The sequence below is a fragment of the Apodemus sylvaticus genome, chromosome 8, assembly GCF_947179515.1.
Source record: "Apodemus sylvaticus chromosome 8, mApoSyl1.1, whole genome shotgun sequence".
Taxonomy (NCBI): domain Eukaryota; kingdom Metazoa; phylum Chordata; class Mammalia; order Rodentia; family Muridae; genus Apodemus; species Apodemus sylvaticus.
This window is the reverse complement of record NC_067479.1, coordinates 106,503,551-106,531,390: the sequence shown is the minus strand read 5'-3', so window position 1 is coordinate 106,531,390 and position 27,840 is coordinate 106,503,551. Positions and strand designations below refer to the sequence as shown.

General features: G+C 44.8%; 1 protein-coding gene across 2 annotated transcripts in view; it reads right to left on the bottom strand.

Moving 5' to 3' along the window:
• Flnb (filamin B) overlaps positions 1-27,840 on the bottom strand; it is a 132,524-nt gene that overhangs the window by 68,697 nt on the left and 35,987 nt on the right. For both annotated transcript variants that reach the window (XM_052190214.1, XM_052190215.1), the window contains exons 2-5: positions 15,152-15,400; positions 13,313-13,410; positions 10,833-10,980; positions 211-329 (exon numbers count right to left, since the gene is read on the bottom strand). In XM_052190214.1, coding sequence (XP_052046174.1) covers positions 211-329; positions 10,833-10,980; positions 13,313-13,410; positions 15,152-15,400 — 614 coding nt within the window. The remainder of the gene's footprint in view (positions 1-210; positions 330-10,832; positions 10,981-13,312; positions 13,411-15,151; positions 15,401-27,840) is intronic.

The following is a 27,840-nucleotide window of genomic DNA, read 5'->3' as shown; positions in this document are numbered from 1 at the left end:
CCCAAGCATCATTAACTTTATCAAACACTGTGTGTTAATCACTGAATACTGCACTCAAGGCACAGCTCTTAGGCAAGCCTCTTTAGCCACTGCAAGCCTCAGGGTCCTTTGGGAGCATTTTGGCTGAGTACTGTGAGGACCTAAGGATGCAGTCTCTGGTCTTGTGACTGGGCCAATGACTCTAGAGGGAGGTGGCACCCTCCAGCATACCTCTTCCTTGTTTCCTTCTGGGTCCTCAACAAACACCATCACATCTCCTTGTCCAGCGCTGATGGTATCTACCGTGAATTTGGCTGGCTGCTTCACCATGTTTCCGGTGGGTTCGATTCCTGCCATGAGTTTACACAGCAAATTTTAAGTTGGGCCATGTCTATACTCACTATATCTTTTTCTTAATTTTTTATTTCTGCAAACCGAGAGATGGGACCCAATCTTTTTAATCCCATGTAGGAGATAGGAACAGAGTGCCATGGAAGGAATAGCCAGATAGGTTCCAACTCTTAATCTTCTTCATGTTATCTATCCAATATCCAATTCTAAAATATTCAAGAGTTTCAGATAGTTGTCCACTTTACAGTGAAAACACATGTTGGTGGTAGCGGCAGGGTCTGCCTTTCCAAGGCTGTGCAGGAGAAAGAAGTTGCATATTTCCTTAAACAACACTGTATATACTTGAAAAAAGTGTATTTCCTTATTATTTGCAATTAGACTTTTAATTTTAAGATGGTTAAACAATAATAGGTAGACTCAAAGACGAATGTCCCATACTTTTCTCATGTGTGAAATCTAGACTTATATATAAATAATAAGAAAAATAGAAACAAGACTTTGGGTAAAAAGGAGTCTTCAGAAGGAAAGAAAAGAGTAATGGGGTAAAGCAAGTTGGATCTGTGTGTTTCCTCTAATATATAGAACCTAGAAATTAAAAAGTTAGGTGAGGAGCTAGAGAGACGGTTCGGCTATTAAGAGTACTTGTTACTGTTGCAAAGGACCTGGACTCCAGTCCCAGCACCTACATGCAGGTTAACAACCATTTATAACTCCAGTTCCAAGGGACTAGAAGACTTCTGATTTCCTCAGGCACCAAGATTGGGGGGCGGGGAGGGAAAGTGCAATGGGGGCAATATGAACAAAGAATGATGATTTACATGTATGAAGATGTCAAGAGGTGGGAGGGCAGGAACGGGAAGGGAGAAGGAGGGCGAAGCCTGCGGGGCCAGAAGCTCAGCTGGTAGAGTGCTTCAAAGCCATGGGCCTGGTCCCCAGAACCACCAGGCTACACAGTGCGTCTGACACCAGCCTGGGCTACATGGGACCCTGAAGGAAGGTGGGGAGAGTAATGTGTAGTAGACATGCTGTATACTTGCTGAAGAAATTGATCTTTAAAAAGGTAATTGAACTAAAAGATAATAGAGACAGACTCCCATACAGGCAGGTATAAGAAATGACTCTTCCTTCAGCATACCTTAGCGATAGCTGCTCTCCCATGTTAATTCTGGAAGACCAAAATAGCTAAGATATGGATTCTGCCTGAGAACCCATTAAACAAACAAATGTGGTATATAGACACAATGGAATAATATTCCGTTATAAAGAAAAATGAAATTCCATTATTTGGTGTAAAAAAGAACAGATGCAGAGTACATCATGTAAAGCAAAATAAGCCAGAAGGAGAAAGGTAAGTGCTGTGTTCCTTCTCAAATGTGGACGTTAGACAGTCAACGTGAATGTAGAAAGTGCTTACTTGGGACTGGGAAGGAGGGGCTGTCAGGACAGAAAGAGCTGGGTTGGGTTTGAAGAATGTACAATTTGTACACACAAGTAATTTTACCCTGAACCTACTAATACACTCAATCAATGTTAACAGAAATGTAACAACGGACTGGAGAGATGACTCCGTGGTTAAGAGCACTTCCTGTTCTTCTACAGGACCTGATTTCCGTGTCCCCGGGACCCACATCAGATGATTCACAACCACCTATAGCTCAGGTCCCAGAGGATCTAGTGTCTTCTGCTGGCCTCTGCAGGCACCTGCACTCTTGTGCACATACCCACAGGAGCACATAGATAAAAAATAAATCAACTGTTACACTTAGAAAGCATACAAAACGCTTACCCAGCTCCCTCAGTGGTAGCAATGGTGCAAAGGCATCATAATTATGACCAGAGTACTAAAAAGGACACAGAGCATTTCATAACCACAAGGATCCCTCGTGGTGCCCTTCGAGGAGTCCCACCTACTTCCCTTCCGCCCCACCCTCTTCTTATCCCTGACAACCACTAATCAGCTCTCTATCTCTGTAATTTTACCATTTCAAGAATGTTACATAAACGGAATCCTATATTACACAACCTTATGGTATTGGTCCTTCTCACCCAGAATCTCGCCCATTCACGTGGGCTGTTGATGCTTTTTCACTGATGAGTAATGTTCTATGCTATGACTATTTACCCTGTCTCCACAGAGGGATGTCTGGGTTATATCCAGCTGTCTATCATTTCCAAAGCCTCTGTAAACATTCAGACACAGGTTTTGTAAGAATTTAAATCAAGTGTAAAGTTATATGTCTGTATCTTCCTCCTAACATGGTTCCTAAAATGCCCTGTAATGTCCAAGTGGTCCCGATGTTGCAATGACACGTTCGTGATTCATGGCTCCTAAGCTTCCTGGAATTTCCTGGTTTGATAAGCTTTTGGTGGGTATCTTAATTTGGAGCTGTCACCAGCAGAAAGCCAGGCTTGAGAATCTAGAAGTTTCTGTGTTCTTTCAGAACTCTCCCAACTCTCAGGATCCCTTGAACCTCAGGATATAGAACACTTTTCGTCCTAGAATACTGTCAGGGCACCTGGTTATGTTCTGAGCTCTGAGTTACTGGCTAGCCCAAGCAGGTCACAGGAACGTCAGACAGACCTACTACTTGAACCAGTGTCTAGCGAGGATTAGAGAGACTGAGACTTTGACCTTTGGCTCCCCTGCAAATGGCAGGCAGGCAGCTGGGAGATGAACTGATTATGAGTCCTTCAGCTGCCATTCACAAAGAGCCGGGAAGACAGTCAGCAGTCAGTGGGAAAAACCTACTCAATTTGTCGGGCAGAAGCTAAGTACGTGGATGAGGAGACCAGCAGTTTGGCTGTGGCTGAGACAGACCAGTGCCAGTGAGAGGAGCCGCTGGTGAGCACAAGACTCACACGGCTACTGGCAGGTTTCTACGGCTTGAAATTGAGAGCACCGGCGCTCTGCTCACTATGGTCGCACACACATATATATATATATATATATATATATATATATATATATATATATATATATATATAATTAGAATGACACGGAATGTCTGGACCACTTCACATCAGCAATATGGGGGTCCAGGCAAGGCTTATACACACACACACACACACACACACACATTTAAGACTTGAAAGTTTTGGGGGTGTTTGTAAGATTTGTTTTTTGTTTTTTTTTTCTGATGAAGTTGTAATTTTTTTTCTTCATGTGCTTTTGGTGTCAAATCTCACAATTCTTTCCTTCCCTAACCCTAGATTTCAGATTCTTGCTGTTTTTCCCTCTCAGGTGTTTTAGATGCATGTTGTATATTTAAGTGATTTAGTCTGAGCTGATTTTTGTGTTAGGTACGATTTTATTTTTTTTAAGTTATCTATTTTCTGTGTATGGGTGTTTATCCCTATATTTCTGTGTACCACATGTGTGTCTGGTACCCATGGAGAACAAAAGAAAACACTGCGTCCCTTGGGACACTTCAACCACTATGTAGGTACTGGGAATTGAACCTGGATCCTCTGGTAGCACAACCGATATTCTTTTATTGGGGGGGAGGGGGGTTGGGATTTTTTTTCGAGACAGGGTTTCTCTGTGTAGCCCTGGCTGTTCTGGAGCTCACTCTGTAGACCAGGCTGGCCTCGAACTCAGAAATCCACCTGCCTCTGCCTCCCAGAGTGCTGGGATTACAGGCGTGCACCACCACCACCCAGCAACAACCGATATTCTTAACTACTGACTATCTCTAGCTGCTTGGGTGTAATTTTTTGTTTGTTTTGTTTACAACGGGGTTTCTGTGTGCAGCCCTGGCTGTCCCGGAACTCAAGGTTCCACCAATATCAGTACAGATCTGAAGCTGTGCTTCAAACACAGTAGACTGACTTCTCTGTTACACTTCTTTCAAAACCTAAATACAACAGTTCCTTTGCACTTGGAATTTTGTTGACACCTACTAAAACATTTTTTTTCTTTTCTTTTAGTTTTGTTTTGTTTGGTGCTAGGAATTGACCTCCTGTGTGCTAGGTAGGTAGCCTGAGGCTGAGTTCGTTGCCAAAACTTCAACAGCAACTCCGTCATGGTGACAGTTGAGAGAACCAATGTCTTTGGTCACGTATCTCTTCTTACTCAGGCCCTTTATTTACCTCTTAGATTATAAATCCTGTGTGTATTTTATTACACTCGCATAAATTTTCCTTTCTATGTGACAATAAATGGTGTACCATTTTTAATTTCATGATCCACATGTGTATTTTACCATGTAAAACTAGAATAGATTCTAAGGTGTCACTTTTGTGCTAAGAAAGCTTTATCCTCCTTTGGGACCTCATTATTTTATTTTATTTTAATGTGAGAAGGTCTCACGCAGCTTGGCTGGGCCTGAAATCATAGAAACCTGCTTTCCTTTGCCTGTGATTAAAGGTGTATGTCACCACACCTGGCTTTTCTTATTTTTAATTGTTGGAGAAAGTCAGTATAGACCAAGGCATCGTCTGCATGTGGGCGGTTTTGTTTCTGACTTTTCTGCTGTTCCCTCCACTTTCTACCGAACAGCACCATTTCAGCCTCTCCCCGACCCCCAAATATGTTGCAAAGAAACGGCAAGAGCAGGCGCGCCCTGCCCCAGATCTCATCAGTGACAGGCTGGGTGTGTCCTGAAATGTCCAGCAGAGCTTCTGTGGCAGTTACTTCACTCTGACTTGAGGAAGTTTCCCCTTCTCCTTTTTGGAGTCTTATCATGGATGACAGTTAAACTTTGTCTCTTGCTTTTCAATCATCAGTGTGACCAACCATGCTTCTTTATTTTCACCACTAACCTGTTACTATAATCTGGTTGATAGTATTGACAAGTTTTCTAATAGTGGACCAGCCTTACACTGCTAAAAGAAACCTTGCTTAGTCACATGTGTGACTGATTCATTTCATATATGTATATGTATATAAATGTGTGTGTGTTTGTGATGTATATTATACATATATAATATACAGTCTGTGTTTCATGATATGTTTTTATATTTATAGTCCACTGCTCTCTGTGTTTTGTTTTGATATTGGCTTTGGTGCTTCATAAATCGAGGCTGCTACCTGTCAATTTGACACAAGCTAGAGTCACTGGGAAGAGGGAACCTCAACTGAAGAATTGCCTCCCTCGGCCTGGCCTCTGGGCACGTCTGTGGATTATGTTGATTAAAGACTGAAGTAGGTGCACCCAGCCTACTGTGGGTGGTGCCAACCCTGCGCAGGTGACGCTGGGTTGTGGAAGAAAGCAGGCTGGGCAAGAACAAGACAGTAAGCAGTGCACTCTCTATGGTCTCTGCTTCAGCTTCTGGGGGTGGGGGTGGGGATGGGGGCAGGGGGTCAGGGGCGCTTGTAGGGGGCCTGTTCTAGCTTGAGCTCCTACTCAGGCTTCCCTCAGAATGGACTGTGAGCCTCCCTCCTTCCCACGAGCTGCTTCAGGGTGTTTCACCACAGCCTCGGCGGCAGGAAGCAAAACAGAACAGCGAGTGCTCTCATCCCTTATTCAAGACAATAAAAATCTGTTTTAATTCTTCTCTAAGTGTTTGGGAGAATTCCCCAGTGAAATCACTCTGGTTTGCAGGAGCCCTTGCAATTTTACAAATTAAATTTCCTGAGCGAGCGAGCGAGCGGGTGGGCAGGGCTGAATGTTCGCTGGCCCCTGCAGATTATCTGGCTGAATCGTGGTAGTCCGCTCTAGTTAAGACATAACTTTGCCGCATGTTTTTTCTTCCTGTTATTTCAAGATTTCTTCCTTCGTATGTTTCCTTTCAGCACAGACCTCTAGTGACAAATTCTTTCCCTTTGTCTGAAAGTATAGGGACTTCCCCTGGGTGAAAAGGATTCTAGTTGACACCGTTTAACACTTGCGAAATGAAGTGCGGTTCCCTTTCCTTCTGACCTCCATGGTTTTGATGGAGAAAGCCGACTTCCTGGTATTTCCTTTGAGTAAGTTTTCAACTATCTCACATCATGCTTACATGTCCGTCCAGGGTCCCAGTCAGGTGCAGAAGTAGATGCCTGTAATCCCAGCATTTGGGGGTGATGGCAAAGGGATCCAGGCTGTGCTGGACTTAAACAACTCACCCCTCACAGTCTTGAGTTTTCTGAAGTGTATCCAGATTTGCCTTTTCCCCAAAGAGTGCTATTACGCATGCTCCCTCTAATGTGGTTATTCCCACTTTTGTTTTAGTTCTCACAGGCCCTGTCCATTTTTTTTTCTTTTCCTGTCTTTCATGTAGACTCCTAGGTCAGTTTTCCTGCTTCATGTCCAGTTAACTGATTGTTCTGTCTTCCCACAGCCACTGAATGCATCGTAGGAGTCATTTCAGTTCTTATTCCTTTTCTTTTCTTTTTTGCCCCAGTTCTAGTATCTTCAACTGGCTCTAAGTCTCCTGGATGTTAAGGCTTCTACCTGGGAATTCTATTTCTCTGCTGAGACATCAGGTTTTTGTTTCATCTATTTCAAGGGTATCATAATTGTCGTTGAAGTCTTAAAGCACGGCCACGGTGTTAGTGATTTCTGCCAGCACTGTGACCAAATGCCTGACAACAGGAAAGTACTAATTGGCTTATAGTTCAAGAATTCACTGTCAGTGGCAGGAGCTGGCTGGTCAGCAGGTCATATGACAGCCGAGGTTAAGAAGCAGAGTGGGCACTGCTGCCCAGATCCCTTCCTTTTTATTCACGTCATCCAAGATCCCAGGCCATGGAATAGATTGGGATAGGTTTTTGCACCTCTGTTAACCCAATCTAGAAAATCTTATAGAGGCTGGGTCAAAAGATGGTCTCCTAGGTGATTCCAGACCCTGTCTAGTTGAAAATATTATCTATCATAGACACTTTAAAATGGCTGGTAGGTAATTCTTACATTTTTTTTTTAAAGATTCATTTATTTTATATATGTGAGTACACTGTCGCTGTCTTCAGACACCAGAGGGCATCAGATCCCATTACAGAGGGTTGTGAGCCACCATGTGGCTGCTGGGAGTTGTACTCAGGACCTCTGGAAGAGCAGTCACTGCTCTTTAACCACTTGAGCCTTTTCTCAGCCCAATTCTTAACATTTCTATCAACCCACTCTTGGCATCAACCATCATTTTCATTTCATTTGAGATACTGGTGTGACTGTAATTTTTAAAGTTGAAACTTGGACAGTTTGGGTTTTATGTTATGGGACGCAGGGTCAGCTTTCTGCCAGTAGGGAAGGAAGTCCAGGATCCTCATTCCACTGGTACTTGAGGTTTGAATTCAAGGAGCGCCCATTTCTAATGGCTATGGCGGGGAGAGTTAGCCCCCGCTCTAGCAGCCAGAAGAGGAGCACCTCATTACTCCTTATCCAGCCTCTCTCTGCTGACATCACCACAACCTTAAAACTAGACTAGTCAAAGCCCTGGCTCGGCACTCACACTTGCTGATTGACACATGAGGAGGGCGTAGTTTTTTCCTATGGTGTTTGGCTGAATGAAGAGCACACACTGTCTTGAAAGAGTGTTCTGCCCTGGGGCAGCAGGGATATGGCTCAGGGATAGAACATTTTCCTTAGCTTTCAATAAGGTTATCTCAGTATGACCCCACCCCTGCCGAGACACACACACACACACACACACACACACACACCATTTAAAATGAGTGTCTCAGACCTGAAGGAAAGAAAGGGTCTAGCAATTAGAAAACATGGACTTCTATATTTTATTTTCTACGCTTTTCTTTTGCTTATATAATGATCAGGTTACTAACAAGATTTAAATACACACCTACAACATTTACAAGCACCTACTCCATCTGATTCTAGCAGTCTGAAAAACAACTTACCTGCCCCTTGTCAACGGCTCAGTTAAGTTAGTGTAATGTTCTCTAGCTGATCAGGGTTGGTTAGGCAGCTGAGTCACATCCCACACTCTATGAAACTCCTTAGAGTCACACTCACGGTGTGGGACCAGTCCCTCTGATTACTGAGACTTGGGGCTCTGTAAGCCTCTGTTACATGCTTCATACAAAATAAATAGGCTTTGGAGAAGGGTTCTGCTTAGCTAGTGGACAAATGTGTCCAATAATGCTAATCCCACAAGGGAGCCCTTATACAAAGACCCCAAGCCCTCTCCCCACTCACACAGGCAACTCAAAGCCCAACAGATGGATCTGTAAGCAACAACTGGCCTCAACAGGAATCTACATCCAAAGGATAAGCCAAACTTCTGAGCTCTTTTAGAATCTATTATTATTATTATTATTATTATTAATTTTATTCTATATTCCTAGTTTAAGTAGCAGAAACATACCAAAATTGGCCTGATTTTCGTCTCACCAAGGAAGAAATATGTGTCTCACAACTCCACTTACATGGTCTTGTGTTATAGCCCCATCACCCAAAGTGACTATGTTGCCTTTCTATTTTAAAAGGAGAAAAGTTAAGCATAGAATCATACTTCATGACTAGGTTTATATCCAAAAGATCCCAGTACATCCATGCTCTGGGGCAGTATTGTTCATAACTGCTAAAAGATGGAAGACTTTATCTTCCTGCCTATACGTAAGCCAATGAATAAACCAAATAGAGCACACACAATAGATTATCATTCCCCTACAACAAAGGAAGGAAGAGCCAAGCCGTGGCCGTGCAAGCCTTTAATCCCAACACTTAGGCAGAGGCAGGCGCTCTCTTGAGCTTGCGCCAGCCTAATCTACAGAGTGAGTTCCAGGCCAGCCAGGGCACACAGAGAAACCCTGTTTCCCAAAGGAGGAAGAGGAGGAGGAGGGAGAGGAGGGGTTGGAAATTGTGATATATGTTATAATGTAAATAATAATAATAATAATAAAATCCTAAAAACGTATGATAAGTAAGGACGGCTGGACAGGAAAGTCACATACTGTATCTTCCATTTCTGTGAGATACCCACACAGAGACAGACATATAATGGAGGGTGCCGGGAGAAGGGGGTTGAGAGAGAACAGAACAGAGAGCTGGTTTAATGAGCGCCGTGTTTTACTGTGGAGAGCCGGAAATGCCCTGATGGGGACAGTCCTTCGACTTGTGAGTATGCTTAATGCCGAGTGCGTTGGACCCTGAACCACTTATCATGATGAAGAAAACACGTAGACAGAGCCACCCATACACAAATAAGAACCAAAAATGGCTTGTTGTTCCCCAGCATTCACAACACTTACAAAGAAGGAAACGGGCAAGGACTGGCCACATTCCTGAACTGCAGTGAGCATTCATTTGCTGGAAGACTGCACCATAGAAGGAAACCAGCTCACACGAACAATGAGGAAACTGGACAGCCAGTGATAAGGTTCCGACTACAAACAAGCATTTTATGTCTTGGCCGAAGTCAAGTATGGTGACATGAGAGTCATAGAACTATCTGTAACTTTTTTTTTTTCATTAAGGAAACATTATCTTTAATTTTTGATATTCCTCAAAGCACTGACCACCTTGGGTTATGGTTCAGAGAAAGCAATTCAGAGATGCCAATGGGCAGTGAGAAGAAGGCCTCCATCTAGTCCTTATTGGCTAACAAATGCGTATGCACCAAAATGCCACTTCAATTCTAGTTACAAAAATTAAAATATGTCATGTACTTCTCTTCTTCTTTACAAGATTGCTGCACTGATCTTACCAGAAATCAAGCTCCAGGCCATGTATTTGTTTTATTATTATTATTATTATTATTATTATTATTATTATTATTATTATTTTGCTTGTTTGTTTGTTTGTTTGCTTTGAGAGGGGGCCATACTGTTGTTCTGGTCAGCCTTAAACTCGAGATTCCCCAGCTTGAGCATCCCAAAGCACTGAGGTTTACAAGGGAACACCTACAACCACAGGCAGCTGTTAACTACTCTCTTTAAACAACCAGTGTGCTTCAAATCAGCTGCCGACCACACACAGGTGCTGGGCATTTTACAGTGAGAGTCCTAAACAGGATGTCTCAGCCAGGAAGTGTAGCTCCCAGCCCACCTGGAAACCGGAAGCAGATTCTGCCAGACAGGAGAAAGGAATCAGCATCCAGAAGGAAGAGCCTCTTACCCCACCCCCATCCCTGACCAGTGAATGACCTAGGGCACGACCCAACCCAGCCGCTGTGGACCAGGCTGTGGTTCCCAAGTGAGAGGAGCATTGGCTTTCCCAGGGCTACAGGAAGCAAAGTCTGTACACTGCACTACAGGGAAGCCTTGGATTCTCAAGACAGAATATGGTGGTCGTGAGTAAGCCGAATTTTAGGCACACACACACACACACACACACACACACACAGAGAGACAAGAGAGAGAGAGAGAGAGAGAGAGAGATGACCTAGGGTATCTTTACAGATTAAACCTCACATCATCGTATCTTCAGATCTTCAGACAGTGTTAAGACAATATACCACATCTGGCTTTTAGGTGGGTGCTGGGATCCAAACTCAGGTCTTCATGTTTGCACAAGAAGCCCTTTCTGATGCCCCACCCCCACCCCCCAGCTTCCTGATCCTGAGAGCATTGCTCCCAGAGCTGATGCCAGAGAACATACCTCAGACCCAACAAGAGCAGCACTCACCTCTGCCATAGGCTCTGGCTTTCTTTGGGTTGAGTTTGGGTTTAAGAGGAGCACCTGGCTTGAGCTTGGCTTTGGGGAACTGAGACAGGTAGGTCATCACGGAGTGCTCGTCCACATCCGGGTGAATAATTTCCTCAGGAGTGATGACCTAGAACGAATGACAACATGGTGGGTGGGTGCTCTGACAAGCCATTATGCAGCCCCCGAAATCTCCCTTAAACCAAAGGCTACAAATAAATGGAAACAAATGAAATCCCATTAAAACCATACGAGGATCAGTATTTGTATGCGCATGTGTTGCTGGCTCCTTTGCAAGGTAGAAGACCTCCCAAAATTTGGCATGTCATTTCCAGAGATTCAAGCCGTGCCCCAGGCTTCCTATTCACTCGCCTGGTCACATACTCTAGAAAGGGGATCAGGTACAGGGGAGCAAGGAAACATGTGCAGAAGGCATTGGGAATATTTTTAGAGCACATAAGCCGGTGTCTTCTTTGTTCTTCTATTGTGTACACATCTCTGTACTAAGAAGAAGAAATAAAGAAAATGAGTGAGACCAGCACTGTACGCCGACAGTTGCAGCATTCAGGAGTCTGAGCAGGGAGATAGCCTGAGATTCACAGTGAGGCCCTGGCTCGAAAAACAAACAAGCAAAAAGATAGGGGACAACAGACCAGACATGTGGTTTTGATATAACGGGAACCGTTAAAATGGAGAGAGAAATTAGGTTCAGTTGTGAAGAGTGGATACCACTCTTGCAAAGGATCTGATTTTGGCTCCTAGCAGCTCACAACAGCCTGTAACTCCAGAAATCCATGACTCTGGCCTCTGAAAGCATCCCACCCCTGAAACACACACACACACACACACACACACAAAGCTGAAGTGGAGTGTGTTTGTGTGTTCTCCTGACACTCAGCTGAAGAGCAACATTGGCTCTAGAATGGACAAGGAACCAACCATCCTAAAGTTTTATCAACATCCTTGATTCCCTACCTGACTTAACGCTCCCATGCAAAGTCTTCCCTGTGCCCCATGAGGATTCACAGTGAGAAGCCACACCACCTCAGAGTAACAGAGGGTTCGACCTCCTCAGCCATATCAACCAAATGCAATGAAGAGATGAGAGACTGCACAGGAAACACTGTGGGGCTTAGTGGCTGACAGCAAAATAGCTACTGAGATTTTGAACGGTAATCTACAAAATAGCCCATGAAAAGCAAACTATGCATTGATCTGGTACCTCTCTCCAGAAACTCCCATAATAATTTTATAGTGTCCAACATTAGGGAGCATCGCAAAGAGGCGGGTCAGATTGAAAGGCCAGTGAGAGATGTAATACAGCACTTCCTGAGGGTAACAGATCTGAGAATGGTCATGGAGCAGAATCTCCAAAACCAAACCAAAGAAGCAGGCCGGCTTCCCCATGGCCCCAGCAATCAGCATGGAATACACTGAACTCAACTCCTGAGCACCAACCAATTCAAGACCTCAGAATGGTCTACAGTGAGGGGTCCTCTGATCCGTAGGGTTGGGTTTCCACAACTTCCCTTTGATGGTGGTTTTGATCCTGGGAGCCATGGCGTTTTCAAGGGGATGTTACAAGAAAAACAATGGTGGGCTGGAGAAATGGCTCAGTGGCTAAGAGCACTGTCTGCTCTTCCAGAGGTCATGAGTTCAATTCCCAGCAACCACCTGGTGGCTCACAACCATCTGGGATGGGATCCGATGCCCTCTTCTGGTGTGTCAGTAACAAGATGCTCATATACATTAAATAAATAAACATTAAAAAAAGAAAAACATTGGCTATAAGTAACGCATATAACTATTTAGATGTTATCTCTGATTTATCAAAAATTCAACCCCCCTGTGATTCCTGTGATGTATGATGGGAAATACAAATTCTGCCGCAATTTCCACTAATGGAGGTTAACTTGATTTGCACTTTAAAAAAAAAAGTTCCAAATATCAGATTAAAATTACTTTTCTTTTAAAAAAAGCCAAATACTGGTCACTTCTTATGATCCACCCCCCTTAGTTAAGGACCATGCTTGTTGACTGGGGTTTAATGACAACCTTCAAAATAGCTGGAACCAAAGGAAGACAAAATTTGCAGTGATACATGCCTGAAATCCAGCACTCCAGAGGCTGAGATGGGAGTCAGGAGTTCAAGGCCAGCCTGGACTGTAGAGTAAGACAGAAGGTTGGAGGTGAGAGGAGGAGACGAGAGAAGCAACAAGGAGGGAACGGGAGGTGAAATCACTGCCAGCTGTGACGTCAAGATTTCTGAATGATCTATAAGCTACTAGACCCACAAGAACCTATCATTACTAAGATGGTGGGAGAGTGCCAGAGGCAAGGCTCTTTAAAGACTGAACACCAAGACGGTCAGACCACAGTCTGACCTAGAAAAGCATCCAGACTGCCGGCAACAAGTCAGTGGGTGGGAGCAGTCTCTGGGGACACGCTGTGCATGTGTATACCTGCGGAACACCCAGCCAGTCGTCGGCCTGCTGCATGGCTTCCCGGGCGTTATCCACCGGCTTCCGTGGGTCCCAGGATTCCCAGTCTGGGCACAGACCTGTTCACAGGACAGGAAAGGTGTGTTTAGTATGAGGGGACGAAAAGAAGTCATGTACTGATGACCAAACCATTTAGTCTCGGAACTCAGCAATTTCCACCTACAGCTTAACCAACTGTATATCTGAGGGACAAAAAGTCTCACAACTAGGAGTTTGCCAGCAATGGAAACTATTCTATACTAGCAAAGATGCATTGCTTTAGGACACTGTGTTCTGGTATTAAGACAGGGATTAGCCATTCCTTCGAGAGCTACTTAAACAAAGAAGGTCTATAAAAACCATTTGGGCTCTGAGACTTTATACAGGAAAGGCATTTTTAACACTGTGCCTAAATGTAGCTAACAAAGACTAAGCTAGCATCCTATGTGACTCAAAACTCCACTTGCACAAAGGCGTAATCCTAGAATCATTTAAAAGGCCCTAATGAGTGTAAGTAGAGTAGAACTGAAGTAAAACTCTGATTTAAACTAAGGAGGGAGAATAAATTGTGCCTCTTGGTGGAAGGAAGAGGGTACTACAAAACTAGCTAATACTATAACTTATATTAAAAAGTTACATTTAGTCAGGCAGTGGTAGCACACATCTTTCCCAACTTCAGGAGGCAGAGGCTAGTGCATCTTTTTAAGTTTGAGGCTGGCCTTGTCTACAGAGTGAGTTCCAGGCCAGCAAGGGCTACACAGAGAAACCCTGTCTTGAAAGACGGGGGAAAACTTTTACATTTATTTATTCATATGTATGTGTGACTGTGTGGACTCAGGAACATCCTGTGGTGGCTAGGACCTTGGTTTTCTTCTTCTATCATATGGATACCAGGGATTAAACTCAGATACCAGGCATTAAATGTCACTGAGACTTGATGACAAGGGCCCTTAGCCAACATGGTGGCCCTAACACTATACTTTGTTTCTGGAAAATTCCAGTTTATAGGCTTTCAAGATGGAATTGACATCTCGAAGATGGGTTTGATACAGCCCCTTTCTACCTGACATTAGTGAGTTCTGCTTTGAGCACTCTGAGATATACCGCCTTACTCAGAATGTGCTTAGTTCATGTAGAACATTCAGTAAATGGAAAATATAATTATTAAAGTAAGGATATTTTTTATATAAAATAATTTGGGGGGTGGCATATAAACACTGGTTCTAGTTTTTCGACTGAGTGTGGTTCAGCAAACTCTACCCATCAATCTAAGGCCTCTAGTGAGGATAATTACATCTTGGTGTCCACTCAACCAACCACTCAGAGAGGAGCCAGGGTAGCAAAGGCTCTGACTGGATCCTCACCAAGTGCTATCCACAGTGATACAGAGAGAAAGGGGCAGAGAAAGCTGTATATAGTAGTCAAGCTGGTAGTTAATAAAAACGGTCACTTTCCACTAGCAGAAGGCGTTAGACTCCCATGCCAAGCCACTGAAGAGAGACACATGTTTTCTTTACACTGACGGGAAATGAGGCACCAATGTGGGAAGACACGGGGCTGGAGTCTGGTGAACTCTAACCCCAGAGCCTGCTCAAAGTTCAGACACTGGAGTATTTCTGGTGATATGAATAACACTGGATTCAGTGGCAGACATGTATGGATAGACCCAGAACACCTGCCTTTGGAAGGGCACGCAGAACCATTTGCGGTTCATCCTGTCCCACGCCAGTTAGCACAAGCAAACCTTCTCACGGTGAGCCCGACTTGGGATCTATACATTCCCACTCAGTAGGGATGGTTTAGGCAACTATAGGCACTTACCCGGAGCACAGCTGTCTACCAGGGCTCCTAAGGCTTTGCCGTCTTGCCAGTTCTGGTTAAAGTTGGTGATGGGCAAGTACGGGATCTTGTTCTGAATCCATCCCAGCAGCCTCTGCTTTGGTGTCTGCTTCTTGGCGTCATCATCCCCTTCATCTTCCCACACGGGCATGGAGATGGAGTAGTGAAGGATCAAAGTCCACACCAGGCCCAAGATGAGCTTCAGGTTCCCATCCACGATGGCTTTACTGTCTGGGAAGACACAGCATTGTCGGCTTGGTCATTCTTTTGAGTTACACAAGTGTGGTCAGATTCTTTGTAAAAAGGAAATGAAACGTTCATCCACAGGGAACTGTCCTGAGACACTTTGGTGTTAAAGGATACAGTGCTAGGATCTGCTTCAGGATCTCTGGAAACCGAATGACCGCAACAACAATCCAAGGAGTTTATTAACGACTGCCCTGGATCATTGGGATGCATTATGTTATTGTTCTACATTTCCACACGAAACACAAATGACATAGATCAGCAACAAACGTACCAATGCCACATGATCAAAAGCTTTGAGGTAGATTACACGCTTCTTAGGACTACTAGAGACATGGATGAAGAGACACAACAAAATGGAATGTCCCAATGGTCTCTGCCCAGGGAGGGGTGACCTAGATGTCCCTATAACTGAAAGATGGCTGAAACAATTGATTTTGTGCGAGAGGGCTATGCACAGTCAACAGTAAGAAATGATCTGATGGACTACGTAGATGGGCTTAATAGGTAGAGGCACTTGCTGCCTAGCCTGAGAGTCGATCCCTGGAACCCACATGAGTCAAGGAGGTGACCTAAGCACATGAACACACACACACACACACACACAAGATAAGTAAATAAGTGAGTACATAAATAAATATAATAATAATAATATAAATTACCTGAAGATTCTTCTACCTTGAAATGAGTTAGTTCACAAGTAGCTTATAACTTCTTAAGCTAAATGATGTTTATATTCTTCTCCAAGCCTCCAGTAAATATAATTACCATGGTGCTGTTTCTCATGAGTTGGGCTACCTTACTGTTGTACCTAAGTTTTGGATGGGTTTTCCTTCAATTAAAGTTGAAGTTTCCAAGACTGGAAGAATGGCTCAGCAGTTAAAAGCACATCCTGCTTTTGTAAAGACCTAAAGTTGAGTTCCTACCACAGATGTGTGGCTCACAACAATTTATACCTCCAGCTTTAGGGAGACCAGATGCCTTAGCCACAAGAGTATCTGTACTTACATGCATACACATAGATACGTAACTTAAATATAAAAATAAATCTTAAATTGATGTATTGTTTTAATTTTTTAAAATCATTTCAGAAATACAGACAGTAAAAGATATCCAAGTCCCAGAAATAACAACAGAATACAGTCTACTACTGACTCTTGTTTGCTGTCCTGGTTTTATATTTTTCTGCACAAGCTTTTAAATGTTTCTTTTCACTAGTAATTATGTCCTAGTCATCTTTTCCCTATAAAACTTGTTTCTGTTTACATTCCTATCTATAGATTTAAGAGGCAGGCTTCCCCTTTAATCTTACCAATGTTGAGCTATCAATCATGGCCATCCAAAAGATGGCTAAGCTACTGCAATCAGGCAAAGTCTCTGTTGACAAGCCTGAGTAGAGATTCCTTTCTCGTCCTATCACTGATTCAGAAAGCTTGCCAATACGCTGGCCAGCTCTACCCTCATTTTATTTGTTTTCTGAGACAGACTCTTATACTCTACTGTAAGCTGCCCTCAAATTTGTGGTCCTCCTGCCTCTGCCTTTCAGGTGCTGGATTACTGGGCAGGTACCACCATATATGGTCTCTCTGTCTTTCCACCTTCCACCTGTACTCATCGACATTTAAACACTCTTTATCCCTCCTCCGTCCAGAAACACCATTAAGAACCATCCCATCTCTACTCGGGCCCCAAGATGAAAACACTGTAGCTGTCCTGGGATCCTCTTGAGGCTTCTGGTACAGTTTTTACAGTGTGTCATTTCTTCCTATTATCTCTCTTGACAAAGTTTTGCACCTTCCCATAGACAGGCAGCTTCTCCATCTCTTGGTATCTCCGAGAGCCATGAAGGTCAACTGCTATTTACACCTCAACGCTGTGTTTCTAGTTGAGTGTTTCTGTTCTTCCAAACTAACTGATGGTATCTCCTGTCCAATAAACTCTATAAGCACACAGAACCTAAACACATGCCATTCAGCTGGACTGATCCTTTGTCACATTCACCCTACCACATACTCCTCACCCAGGTTCAAAGTTGGCCTGTTCCAAGATGGCTGCCAGACCCGCAAGAACCTTCACCCTATCTTCCTATGGAATACACTCTGGTACACCCCAAGGCTGCAGGTGTGCTAGGATCCTTTCCTTCAACAGCAGGACCATCTACCAGCCCCTCTGCCTTCCACTTTCAGGAGGCAGTGTGGCTCGAAGCCTGGGGTACAGGTGGTTAATCCATGAAAGTATCAGTATTAAAAGCAAATGACTGTGGGGGAAAACTGAGTCTTCTTCACCTTGCAGTTGTCTCACCAACCACGAGGCACCTGAATGCTAAACACATAGCAAACTGCACAGAATGAGTGCGGATAGCAGCCCAGCACACTGGAGACACCAACCTCTTGCAATGTGATGGATGGCTAAGACACTTCATACCACAGTTGCAAGTCTGTAAAACTCAAAGTACCCCAGCCATATGTAAAATCAATGCTTTTCAAAAGGAGATTTGCCTGCCTGGGTCACATCTCTAGCACTACAAGAAAAAAGGACTAATCTGAGCCTGGGGGTGGTGGCACACATTTGTGACTTTGGCACTAGGGAGGTCAAGGCAGGAGGATCCTCGGAAATTCAAAGCCAGTGAATTCCAGCCTGGGCCGCATGGCAAGACACTGTCTCAAAAGTCACGCATGCGTAAGTGTGTGGGCATGTGAAGTCAGGTGGTTCTATTTTTATCTGGGTTTCATATGTTGCTCTAAAGAAAAATGCAAAGCTCTTTTCAATCAAATGTGAGAAAGCATGACCAAGGCAAAGTCAGAGTCAGGCTTATGAAATATGCAATGCCCTGGACTTCTGTTTCCAATGAGTTCAAGGTGGGTGTCCTAACAGGCAAGCCCCCTTTATGGCCTTCCTGGGATATCTGATACTTTTATCCTGCTAGTCTAAGAAGCTGGAGGGAAAACAGGCTTCGTTCCAAAAGTGATTTTTGACAGGTAAAGGTTCAAGTGTTTAGTCCAGCTCTTAGACAATAAAAAGATGGAGACTTGCCCAAAAAAACCTCCCCTGTTCCCATCCACAGGAAACAGGAGACTCCCCAGGCCTTGAAAAGGAAATGCTAAAAGGGTATCCCAGTGTGTGCATCTGGGCCATTGCTGTAGACCCGGTGTGCTACGTATGGAGTGTTCATTCTGACACACAGAGGAGGAAAAGACCAGAGAGAACAGAAGCATCACCACAGTAAGGGGCTGGAGGGCCTCTTGCTTTTAGAAGGAGCCAGCCAATGCCCAGCACGCCTGCCCAACCTCTCATACTCTGCTTGCATTTTCCTGGACTGGAACCTGACCCCGGGCTTCTCCTCCCCAAATCCGACCCATCACAATTCCCAAATAACTACCCTGGCTATTGGCAACCCCAACCCTCAAGCCACACACACTTTCTCAAACTACCTACAATTATCCAGTTACTTATAAATGACAGCATTGCCTTTTAAAATAGCTACAAAGTCGATCTGAACTACTATAAATTCTACAATGGAACTTATTTATATTACTTCTGTATCAGTCCTCTGGTCCTTGTTAAGGAGCATTTGTATGTGGAATGGGGCCAATTATGGGGTGAATGCCAGATATTTTTAGCAATCTGCAGAAATAACTTTGAAATGCTTCCTCGAAGGGCCAGTTCAATAAAGCCAGGGATATGGTAGACTTCCATCTCTCTCAACTCTCACCAGCAAGGGCCAGACCGGAACAACCACGTCCCCTACATCTCGTGCTACAACTCGCATTATCACAAGAGTTCCTGAAGGACCTTCCTACGTGGCTGCCAAGGAGTAACCAAGGTAGCAGGAGTCACCGGAAGCCGCGAGAGCAGACGTAGGTGGAAAACATGCCACAGTTTTACTCTTCTGAATGAGAACAGTATGTCATCCTCTGGCCACAAGGCAGCTGGGTGCAGGGCCAGAAACAAGCAACAAGTGACTCCAGCAGTTAGGAAGGGAAGAGCGTCACTAGGACTTCAGGAACAGAAAGAATTCCCTGCTCCCTGCACACTCAGCAACTGTTAGCTGTCAGGAGGCAGGCAGTGTGGCACAGAGCCTGCAGTACAGATGGCCAACCCATGAAAGTATCAGAATGGCTTACATTAAAAACCAAACAAGGGGCTGGAGAGATGGCTCAGTGGTTAAGAACACCCACTGGCTGCTCTTCCAGAGAACCTGGGTTCAATCCCCAGCTCTGCCATGGCGGCTCACAACTGTCTGTAACTCCTGTTCCAGGAGATCCAAAACCCTCACGCAGACATACGTGTGGCCAAAACATGTATGAAATAAAATTAAATACAAACAAAACAGGAAAATAAGTGTCTGAGAGATGGCTCAGTGGTTAAGGCACTTGCTGCTCCTGCAGAGGGCAGGGGTTTGGATATTAGCACCGGTATAGTCGTCTCCATTTCTCCTTACTGGGATCTGACGCCCTCTTCTGACCTCCAGTGCACACAGTACACTTGCACACATGCAGGCAAAGAAACACATAAGAACAGCAAATGCTGGCAAGGTGGAGGAGGGAGGGCAGAGCTTAACATTTAAAATGTTGGTGGGAATGTGGACTACAGCAGCCACCACAGAAGGCAGGTCAGAGCTCCGTTAAAAAGCTAACACCTGGGGGGCTGGAGAGATGGCTCGGCGCTTAAGAGCACTGACTGCTCTTCCAGAGGTCCTGAGTTCAATTCCCAGCTCACAACCACCTGTAGTGGGATCTGACGCCCTCTTCTGGTATGTCTGAGAGAGCTAAAGTGTATTCACATACATAAAAAAAAAAAAATCTTAAAAAAAATATAAAGTCTGGCTTATCATGATTAAGCTGTACCGTTCATTTCTGGGTATACAGCCAAAGCCACGCCTGTGATCCACACAGACACCCATTCATCCGTGTTAGCTGCTGTAACTCATAATAACCGAGTTACAAAAACAGCCTAGGTCTCTACCGATGGAAAAATAAAATGGTAAGTGTGTGTGTGTGTGTGTGTGTGTGTGTGTGTGTGCAATATAGAATATGTACTCAGCTAAAAAAGAGCAAATTGTGCCATTTGTAGGAGATGGCACAACTGGACATTATAAAACTGGACATCATATTAAGGAAAAAGAAAAATAATGTATTTTCTTTCCTATATGGAAACTAGGGAATATGGGACACACACGCACACACACACACACACCAGATGAGATGAAAGGAACTAGCAGAGAGGAGGATAAGAAAAGTAATGGGGAATGAATATAGTTAGAGTACCTGATATATGTGAACAAAAATGCCAAAATTTATTGCTCAGTACAACAAATATAAATGGGCTAAAAAATCATCAACATCATCAACAACAACAGCAGCAGCAAACAAACAAACAAAACAAAAAAACAGTCATGGGACCAGCAGCTCAACTAGATTTTTCTGTTCGGACAACACAGCACTCCTCTGACCTTTATTTTCCTCATCTGGTAAATGGGAATTATTATATTCAAGGATTTGACAGAGTGGTGTGAAGAGTAAGGCTAGAAAATGCCAGAGCTGAGTGTGAAGGCTGACACACAGTAGGTGCTTAGGAAGTATCTCTTTCTCCTCCTGCGTTCACTCACCTATAATTTTTCAGAGCATGTAAAATATTCCTCCCTAGAGCCAGAAGCACGCACGGTTCAAGTGTCATTTCTAATCAGAGATGAAAAGAAATGCTTGGAAACAATTCGTTCAGCTTGCCACTTCTCATTATTAGGAAGGCCACAACTCCAAGGCCTCCCCTCTTGACCACCACACCACGTGAACCTAGGGCACACAGAACTGAGCTCTCCATTAAGCAAGACATCTGTGAGCTGAGCTACTAGTAAGACACACACAGCCCCAAGAAGCCCCTCCCACACAGCGTTGCCCGGAGACTAACTGGCCAGGAGGTGAACCTTGCAGAAGGACCATGGTACTCGGGGCAGATTTTCTGGGCCACATGCTCAGCCCCATTTGGATGTCCTGATCTCATTCATGGGGGTCCACAAGGTTTCTGGCCTGGAACTCCCTCCCCATCTCCTCCTCTTCTTAGAAGAGGAAAGAGGGCTTAGAAGGAAAGCCAGGGAGAGCCCGGAAAGGACAGGTTCTGGGCGCGTCCTCAGTTCCATCACCTCTTCTCTCTATACTCAGTTCCCTCACCTAGAAACTGGGGTCATGTGCAAGCAGAGCCTGTAGTATTTGGAGTCATCAGGTGTCCAGATGGCAGGGCACCTGGAGTTGAAAGGAAGCAACTGACCAATGGTTTCAGTTCCTCAGTGGGAATTTGGAAGGGATGAAGCCTGCCCACACTGAGTCTTAGCTAAAGAAGATCCATCTTGGCCAGGGGCCTAAGACCAGGGCCATAATTCTGGTGTACTATGGATGGTCCTTTCTGTTCACACTGCAGACTGTGCAGAGGGTCCTGGGAGGGACCTGGTTAAGAGGTCTGGGCCAGCTTCATTCCTCTCTGAACTCTGTCTGTCCAGGGCCTCGGACCAAAAAAACCAATAGACATAGAGCCAGGTGACTCATGGCCCTCAAGACTGGAGAGTATCTATGGCAAAGGACATTAAAATCTTCTTTCCCTTCTCAGTCCTAGATATGTGGCTTCCAGAAAGATGGTTCTCCCAGACTCTCTGGACGTCAAAGGTCTAGGTGTCGTCAGTGGACAGCGGGCAAAAGTGAGGTATGCTGTTACTCCAGCCCTCGGTGATGGGTGGATATCTCCTAGCCTGCTATAATCATACAGCTTCCTCAGTTGTGACCCGACTGGGGGATGGGCTGGGAGAACAAAAAAAAAAACCCTAACCAACAGGCTCCCAGAACGAGGTGCCCTATTCGCCGAAAGATCAAAAATGACAATGAAAACCACATTTTCATTCTTTTCCAGCGGTGTTCCTGATGGTGTTGTCCACCTGTCCCTCAGCTCCTCACCACCACTACACACTCATCCGAGCCCCTTGGTGACAGCAGTGACATGACCTACTGTCACGTGGGCCTGTTTCAACAGACCATAATTAGCCTGGGAAAGTGGGATCAGTTGGATTTACGATTCCCTTTCCTGCTCGCAAAGTCCTCAGAGACTGGTGGGGAGTTCTGGGGTAATTTTCATACCCACTGTGTTTTGATTGTTCAAGAGTGCATTCAGAAGGTCTTGTTAGGTGAGCTTTCAAAGAAGATTTCGTTCGTAACTTTCTTGTTACTTTTGCAAAAAATACCCAAGGAAAGCAACTTAAGGAAGGGTCTCTTTCGGCTCACAGTTTGAGAGGGTACAGCCCGTTGCGTTGGGGGGTTACAGCAAGAGGGAGGGCGTAAGGCAGTTGGTCAGATGACATCTGTAGTCAGGAAACAGTGAGAGATGGAGGGTGTGCAGCTCATTTTCTCCTTTTCGTCCTGTCCTGGACCCCAGCCTGCGGAATGGCGCCATCCACAGTTAAGGTGGGTCTGCCCATCTGGACTGCTCTATCTGGAAACTCCCTCACAGGCGGTCCTGTGGGAATTCTCAATCTCATCAACTGGCAATCAACGTCAACCATCTCGATGACACACAAAAAACCCATCATATTGGTACAAGAAGTAAATGTCTTCTTGGTGTACTGAGGAGACTCTGAGGCCACTTCTGGGCTCAATAAGATTCTGACACGGGTTACCAAGGCTTGCCATGAACAAGGCCTGGGCCTGGGAAGTGAAGGCTCAGAAGATATCATGGTGGGGGGATCGGGCTCGGCACTGTCTGGGGGGCAGGGTGGGACTTCACTGCCAACCTGGCATGGTGCCACATGCATTTCATCTCAGCACTTGGGAGGCAGAAGCAGGTGCGTCTCTAGGAGTTCAAGGCCAGCCTGGTGTACATGGTGAGTCCTAGCTGGCAAAGGCTGCGTAGTCTCAAAACAGCAACCAAAACGGGCATGTAGAAGAAAGAGATTTCTACTGAAAGCCACGATACAGTCCTACCTGACAGGCTTTCTGTCCCTTGTATACTTGTTGAACTTTTTGCCTTAAATAGAAATAGTTGTAGCAAATGATTCCAGAAATATCTGGCTTTTATTTTGTATTGTGTTCTAAGCTGCATTTCTCAATATTTGGTAACTATTTTCCCTCCCTAACAATACTTTTTAAAGGTTTTTTTAAAAAATTCACTTAAGAATTAAGTTTATAGACAACAATAAAGCTGATATTGGCTAAATGATTAAATATTGATCAGCATGAAAGAGGGTATAAATTGTCTGGTCCAAAAATTTCTGACAAATGGCTACCCAGGGTTCATATTAGCATACAAAGCACACGCTGGCCTCCAGGCCCCGCATCTGTGGCTCTCCTCAGCTCTCCCTTTCTCCAGCTTCTCATTCCTACAGAACCTGGTCATTTTGGCCATTTGATCTCAAGTCCTTCTCTCTTGCCCTCTCCCCTCTTTCAGCCATTGTGTTCCCATCCCCTCTCTTGGCCACGCCCACTCTGCAGGTCGGGTTCAGCTGGTGACTTCCTCTCCAAGTCACTGGACTCTCCCAGATCCTTCCTACCTTCCTTCCTACCTCCAATAAAAACCTTCCTTCCAACTGTACCTTGGAGCGGTCTAGTTCTCACTTTATCTGTAAGTAACATTTCATTTCTTTTACTGGGAAAACTTTAAGTTAGATTTCAGGGCCAGAAATAGCACTGGGAAGGAGGCAGAGACAGGAGGATCTCGATTTCCAGGCTAGCCTGGGACGAATATTGAGTTGCAAGCTAGAGAGCTATGTAGCAAAATCACGTCTCAACAAACACCATGTTAGGATGACGATTATAACCTTGTTAGGAAGGTTAACGAAACAGGGGGCAAAGAAAGGACACTTCCAAAACGGCCTGAATTATGTACACTTAAATCAGTCCTTGCATAAACTGTCGTTGTTGACCACCCTACAGTTCCGGTTGACTAACAGGGCAAGGCCCCCAAGGACTCTCCTGGGCATGCTCAGGAGTCACAGAGCAGAAAACAGCCACTGGAAACTTCAGGTTAAACCTGAGCGTGAGCGCATGAGGCCCCACCGCAGCATGGTGGCCATCAGTTCCGGGCTCACAGCCTCCAGCTACCGCTACCCAGAGACTATATATCCAGCTGAAATAACAGATGTCGGCTGTGAACGGAGGTCACAGAGACCATCTCAGATTGTCATGTAGAGAGGCCGCCTCCCCTGAAATGCAGCTTACTTGCTAGAAATTAGACCCAGAATGAGTTCTAGGTTGCCTGAATGCATAGCCCACAGCGAAGTAGGGTTGGGGCATGAGAAACAGGCCTGAGAAGACCCCTAAGCATCCTTTCTGTGGTCAACAACAACATGACAGCAGGGTTTTTTTTCCTATCCAGAATCTTCCCAGGGCCAAGCCCTGTGCACCTTGAAGCCCTTCCTTGTAACAAAGACCATACAAGGGTGGCTTTGATGGTTAAATCCCATTTTTAAAATGAGATAATAGAGATAAAGCCATAGCTCTATTTCTCTGAATCTGTTTATATCACACAGTCAGGTCCTTACTCTTACTCTGCAGGTGAGGGAACGGAAAGTCTTATGGCTGGTAAGTCATAGGCTGCTTAGGATGTGAACCAGGCTGCCAACTCACAGGCAGAACACATGGATTTCAACTGGTTCCATCTATTTCCACTGTCCAGACCTGCAAGGCTCTAGGAGAGAACGCAGTGGGCAGATTGCACGTAGAATGGCTACAGAAAGAGGACACAGGAAGCGCAATAATGAGTCAGGGCCTTCTGGGTTCTGGGATTCCAGTAATCAAGGCCCCGACTCTCTCTCTATCCAGGAAGTCCCTGCATATTGGTTCTAGGAGAGAAACCATTGACAGCCAACTCCTTAGAAGATATGGTTCTGCCCAAGGCAATCCAAACCTGTTACTCTGCTTTTTTCTCTGGAAAATTCAAATTAGGCTTACTCAATATTCTTGAATATCCTGTTTGTTCTCTCTCTTCTCCTGTTCTCATCATGTCCAGCAAAAATTTCCCAACTGCCTTCTAAGCATCAGGCCTTGTGCTGGATACCAATTAAATTTTAAACAAGAAAAGAGATTAAACTTGCTCTAAAATAGTCCATGAAAAGAATACAGTGTACTCATAGTCCAGTGAAAAAACCAGTGAAGGGGGAAAATGATAGGTTTTGGCCTTGTATTCCCCATACCTAGCTATGGTTCTTGAAACCAACACAAGTATACGTATGTGCACATAGATCAGTACAGGTCAAAAATAATAATGGTGAGCAGGATGGGTATTCATTCAATTACAAACATGTAAACATTGGACCTGGCTTACAGAGTCAGTCAAGGTTGCACTTCCCTCGGATAACCAGTTCATGTTACAAATCGTGCGAGCCCATTAGGAAGATGGGGATGGGGGCGCAGGGAGTCTGAAGTAATAAAAAGTAACAAACCTTCCAATTTAAAGTGGTGAATAGGAAGGAAGCTGACCGAAACTCAAAATAATTTATACCAGCTGGCTCTCAACATCACCATCAGGAAGAGGATGAGATTGGGGGAAAGAGTTTGCAGAGGAGAGGACAGCGTGGCTTCCCTGCTTCCCAGCTTGCACACATTTGGGATGGCACTGGATCCCATGACAAGATTAGCTTAGTTGACAGCTAAAAATTGTATTCCCAGTCTGAGACTGAACACATATTCTACCCAGAGACTGGGTGCCTTGTTGCAGGTAACAGGTCCTGTCTCCAAAATCTCTGGGTAAAAAGCATGGCGGTGGGGGTGCCTGGGGCTACTCAGAAAAAAAAGAATGAAGGGGTCATTTAGTGAAATACCTAACTGGGCCAAGTAACCTAGGAATGAGAGATTGGGTCGGATATTGACCCGGCAGCTAGATGTTCACATGCCTGGCCCTGGGGTCAGGAAAGCTCCAATCACACCCAAAGTGCATCGACTTTCTAACTGTGCCACCAAGAAGGGCCGTGCTTGAAGACCGTATGAAGTTTGTATGACACCATGTGGTACAGCAGGTATCCAATGGCAGCCTCATCACACAAATGGGGCTACAGTGAATACTTTTATCACTCCTGCAAAAATGTCGACACAGGAGTATGGGGACAGATGGTGTGCCACCAGCGCTGTGAGAGAGGGTTAGAGCTATCCTATTCTGGCTACAGCCTGCTCATCTCGGATTGCTCCAGAACGTGGCCTTCCCTGCAGAAGAACATTCCATCTGATCCCAGCTGGAAGAATGGGGCCCATCAGGGACCCTTATGACTGAGAGCATCAAGATGCTCCGCGAACTGCTGAGCTGGTCTGCTAAGTCTACGGCCACCACCCTGACCCGACCAGCAGATTCCAGAATGGCTGAAAGAAAATTAAAATCAGGCTCCCTAAATTCCATGTAAAGCACAAAGTATTAGAGAATGTTTCTGAAAGAGATTTCTTTGTCTAATTTGACACGGACCATGAGGTGGTATTAAAAAGATCGTTAATCATTACACCTGCCTAATACATCAATCCAACTTAAATTCTTTAACTCTACAAGCAGTTAAAGAAACTGTACAAACAGGAGCTGCAGGCTGCTGGAAAAGAATGAGGAACATTTGTTTGTTCCTCCTACAGAGGTAAGCACTGGCGTATCAAGGAAGGGATGGGACATTCTAGCAAAGGGCTGAGAACGCACCCACTGGCCTCTCTGTCGCTAGCGAGATGAGGTAGTGGCAGAACGGGCATTTATGTGCTGTTGCTGACATACGGTTCTGTACTGCTTGTATTTTTTAATTTTAACTTTCATCCAGTCATTCATTTTTTTTGTGTTTTTGATTTTTCCGTGACAGGGTTTCTCTATGCAGCCCAGGCTGTTCTGGAACATACCCTGTCAATCAGGTTAGCCTGGAACTCAAGAAATCTGCCTGCCTCTGCCTCCTGAGTACAGAGATTAACAGTGTGCTAGAACCACCTGGCTTTTTGTTGTTGTTGTTGTTGTTGCTAATTATAGTTATTCTTTTTAAAATAAACTTTACACATACCACCCAAAAGATAGAGATACAATAATGCACATATTAAACTTTTCAATGAAGTGGGTTGCAGGGTTCTGTTGGATTCCAGGAATATGGGGAAAATCAACAGGCTTTATCCGGCAATAGAAACTGTGGCTTTGGTAGGCTTGTGTGTGAAAGGGGAGCTGGGGGCTGTGTTTGAGGTCATATCTGTACAGGCTCAGTCTTGAAGAAACTGAAGCAGGGGCCTTCACTCTGTTCCTAGGACTATGGCTGGCTGAATACTGTTTTGCAGAGAAGATGGAGGAGAAAACTTTGCGGGTCTGCTAACTGTTTTTTGTTTTTTGGTTTTTTTTTGAAATGTTCCCTCACTCACCTTTCTCACAGTGAAAATGCAAATGTGTCACCATTACTCACCAGACACACACACCCTCTAGGAACTGCAGGCACCAAGCCTCTGAGA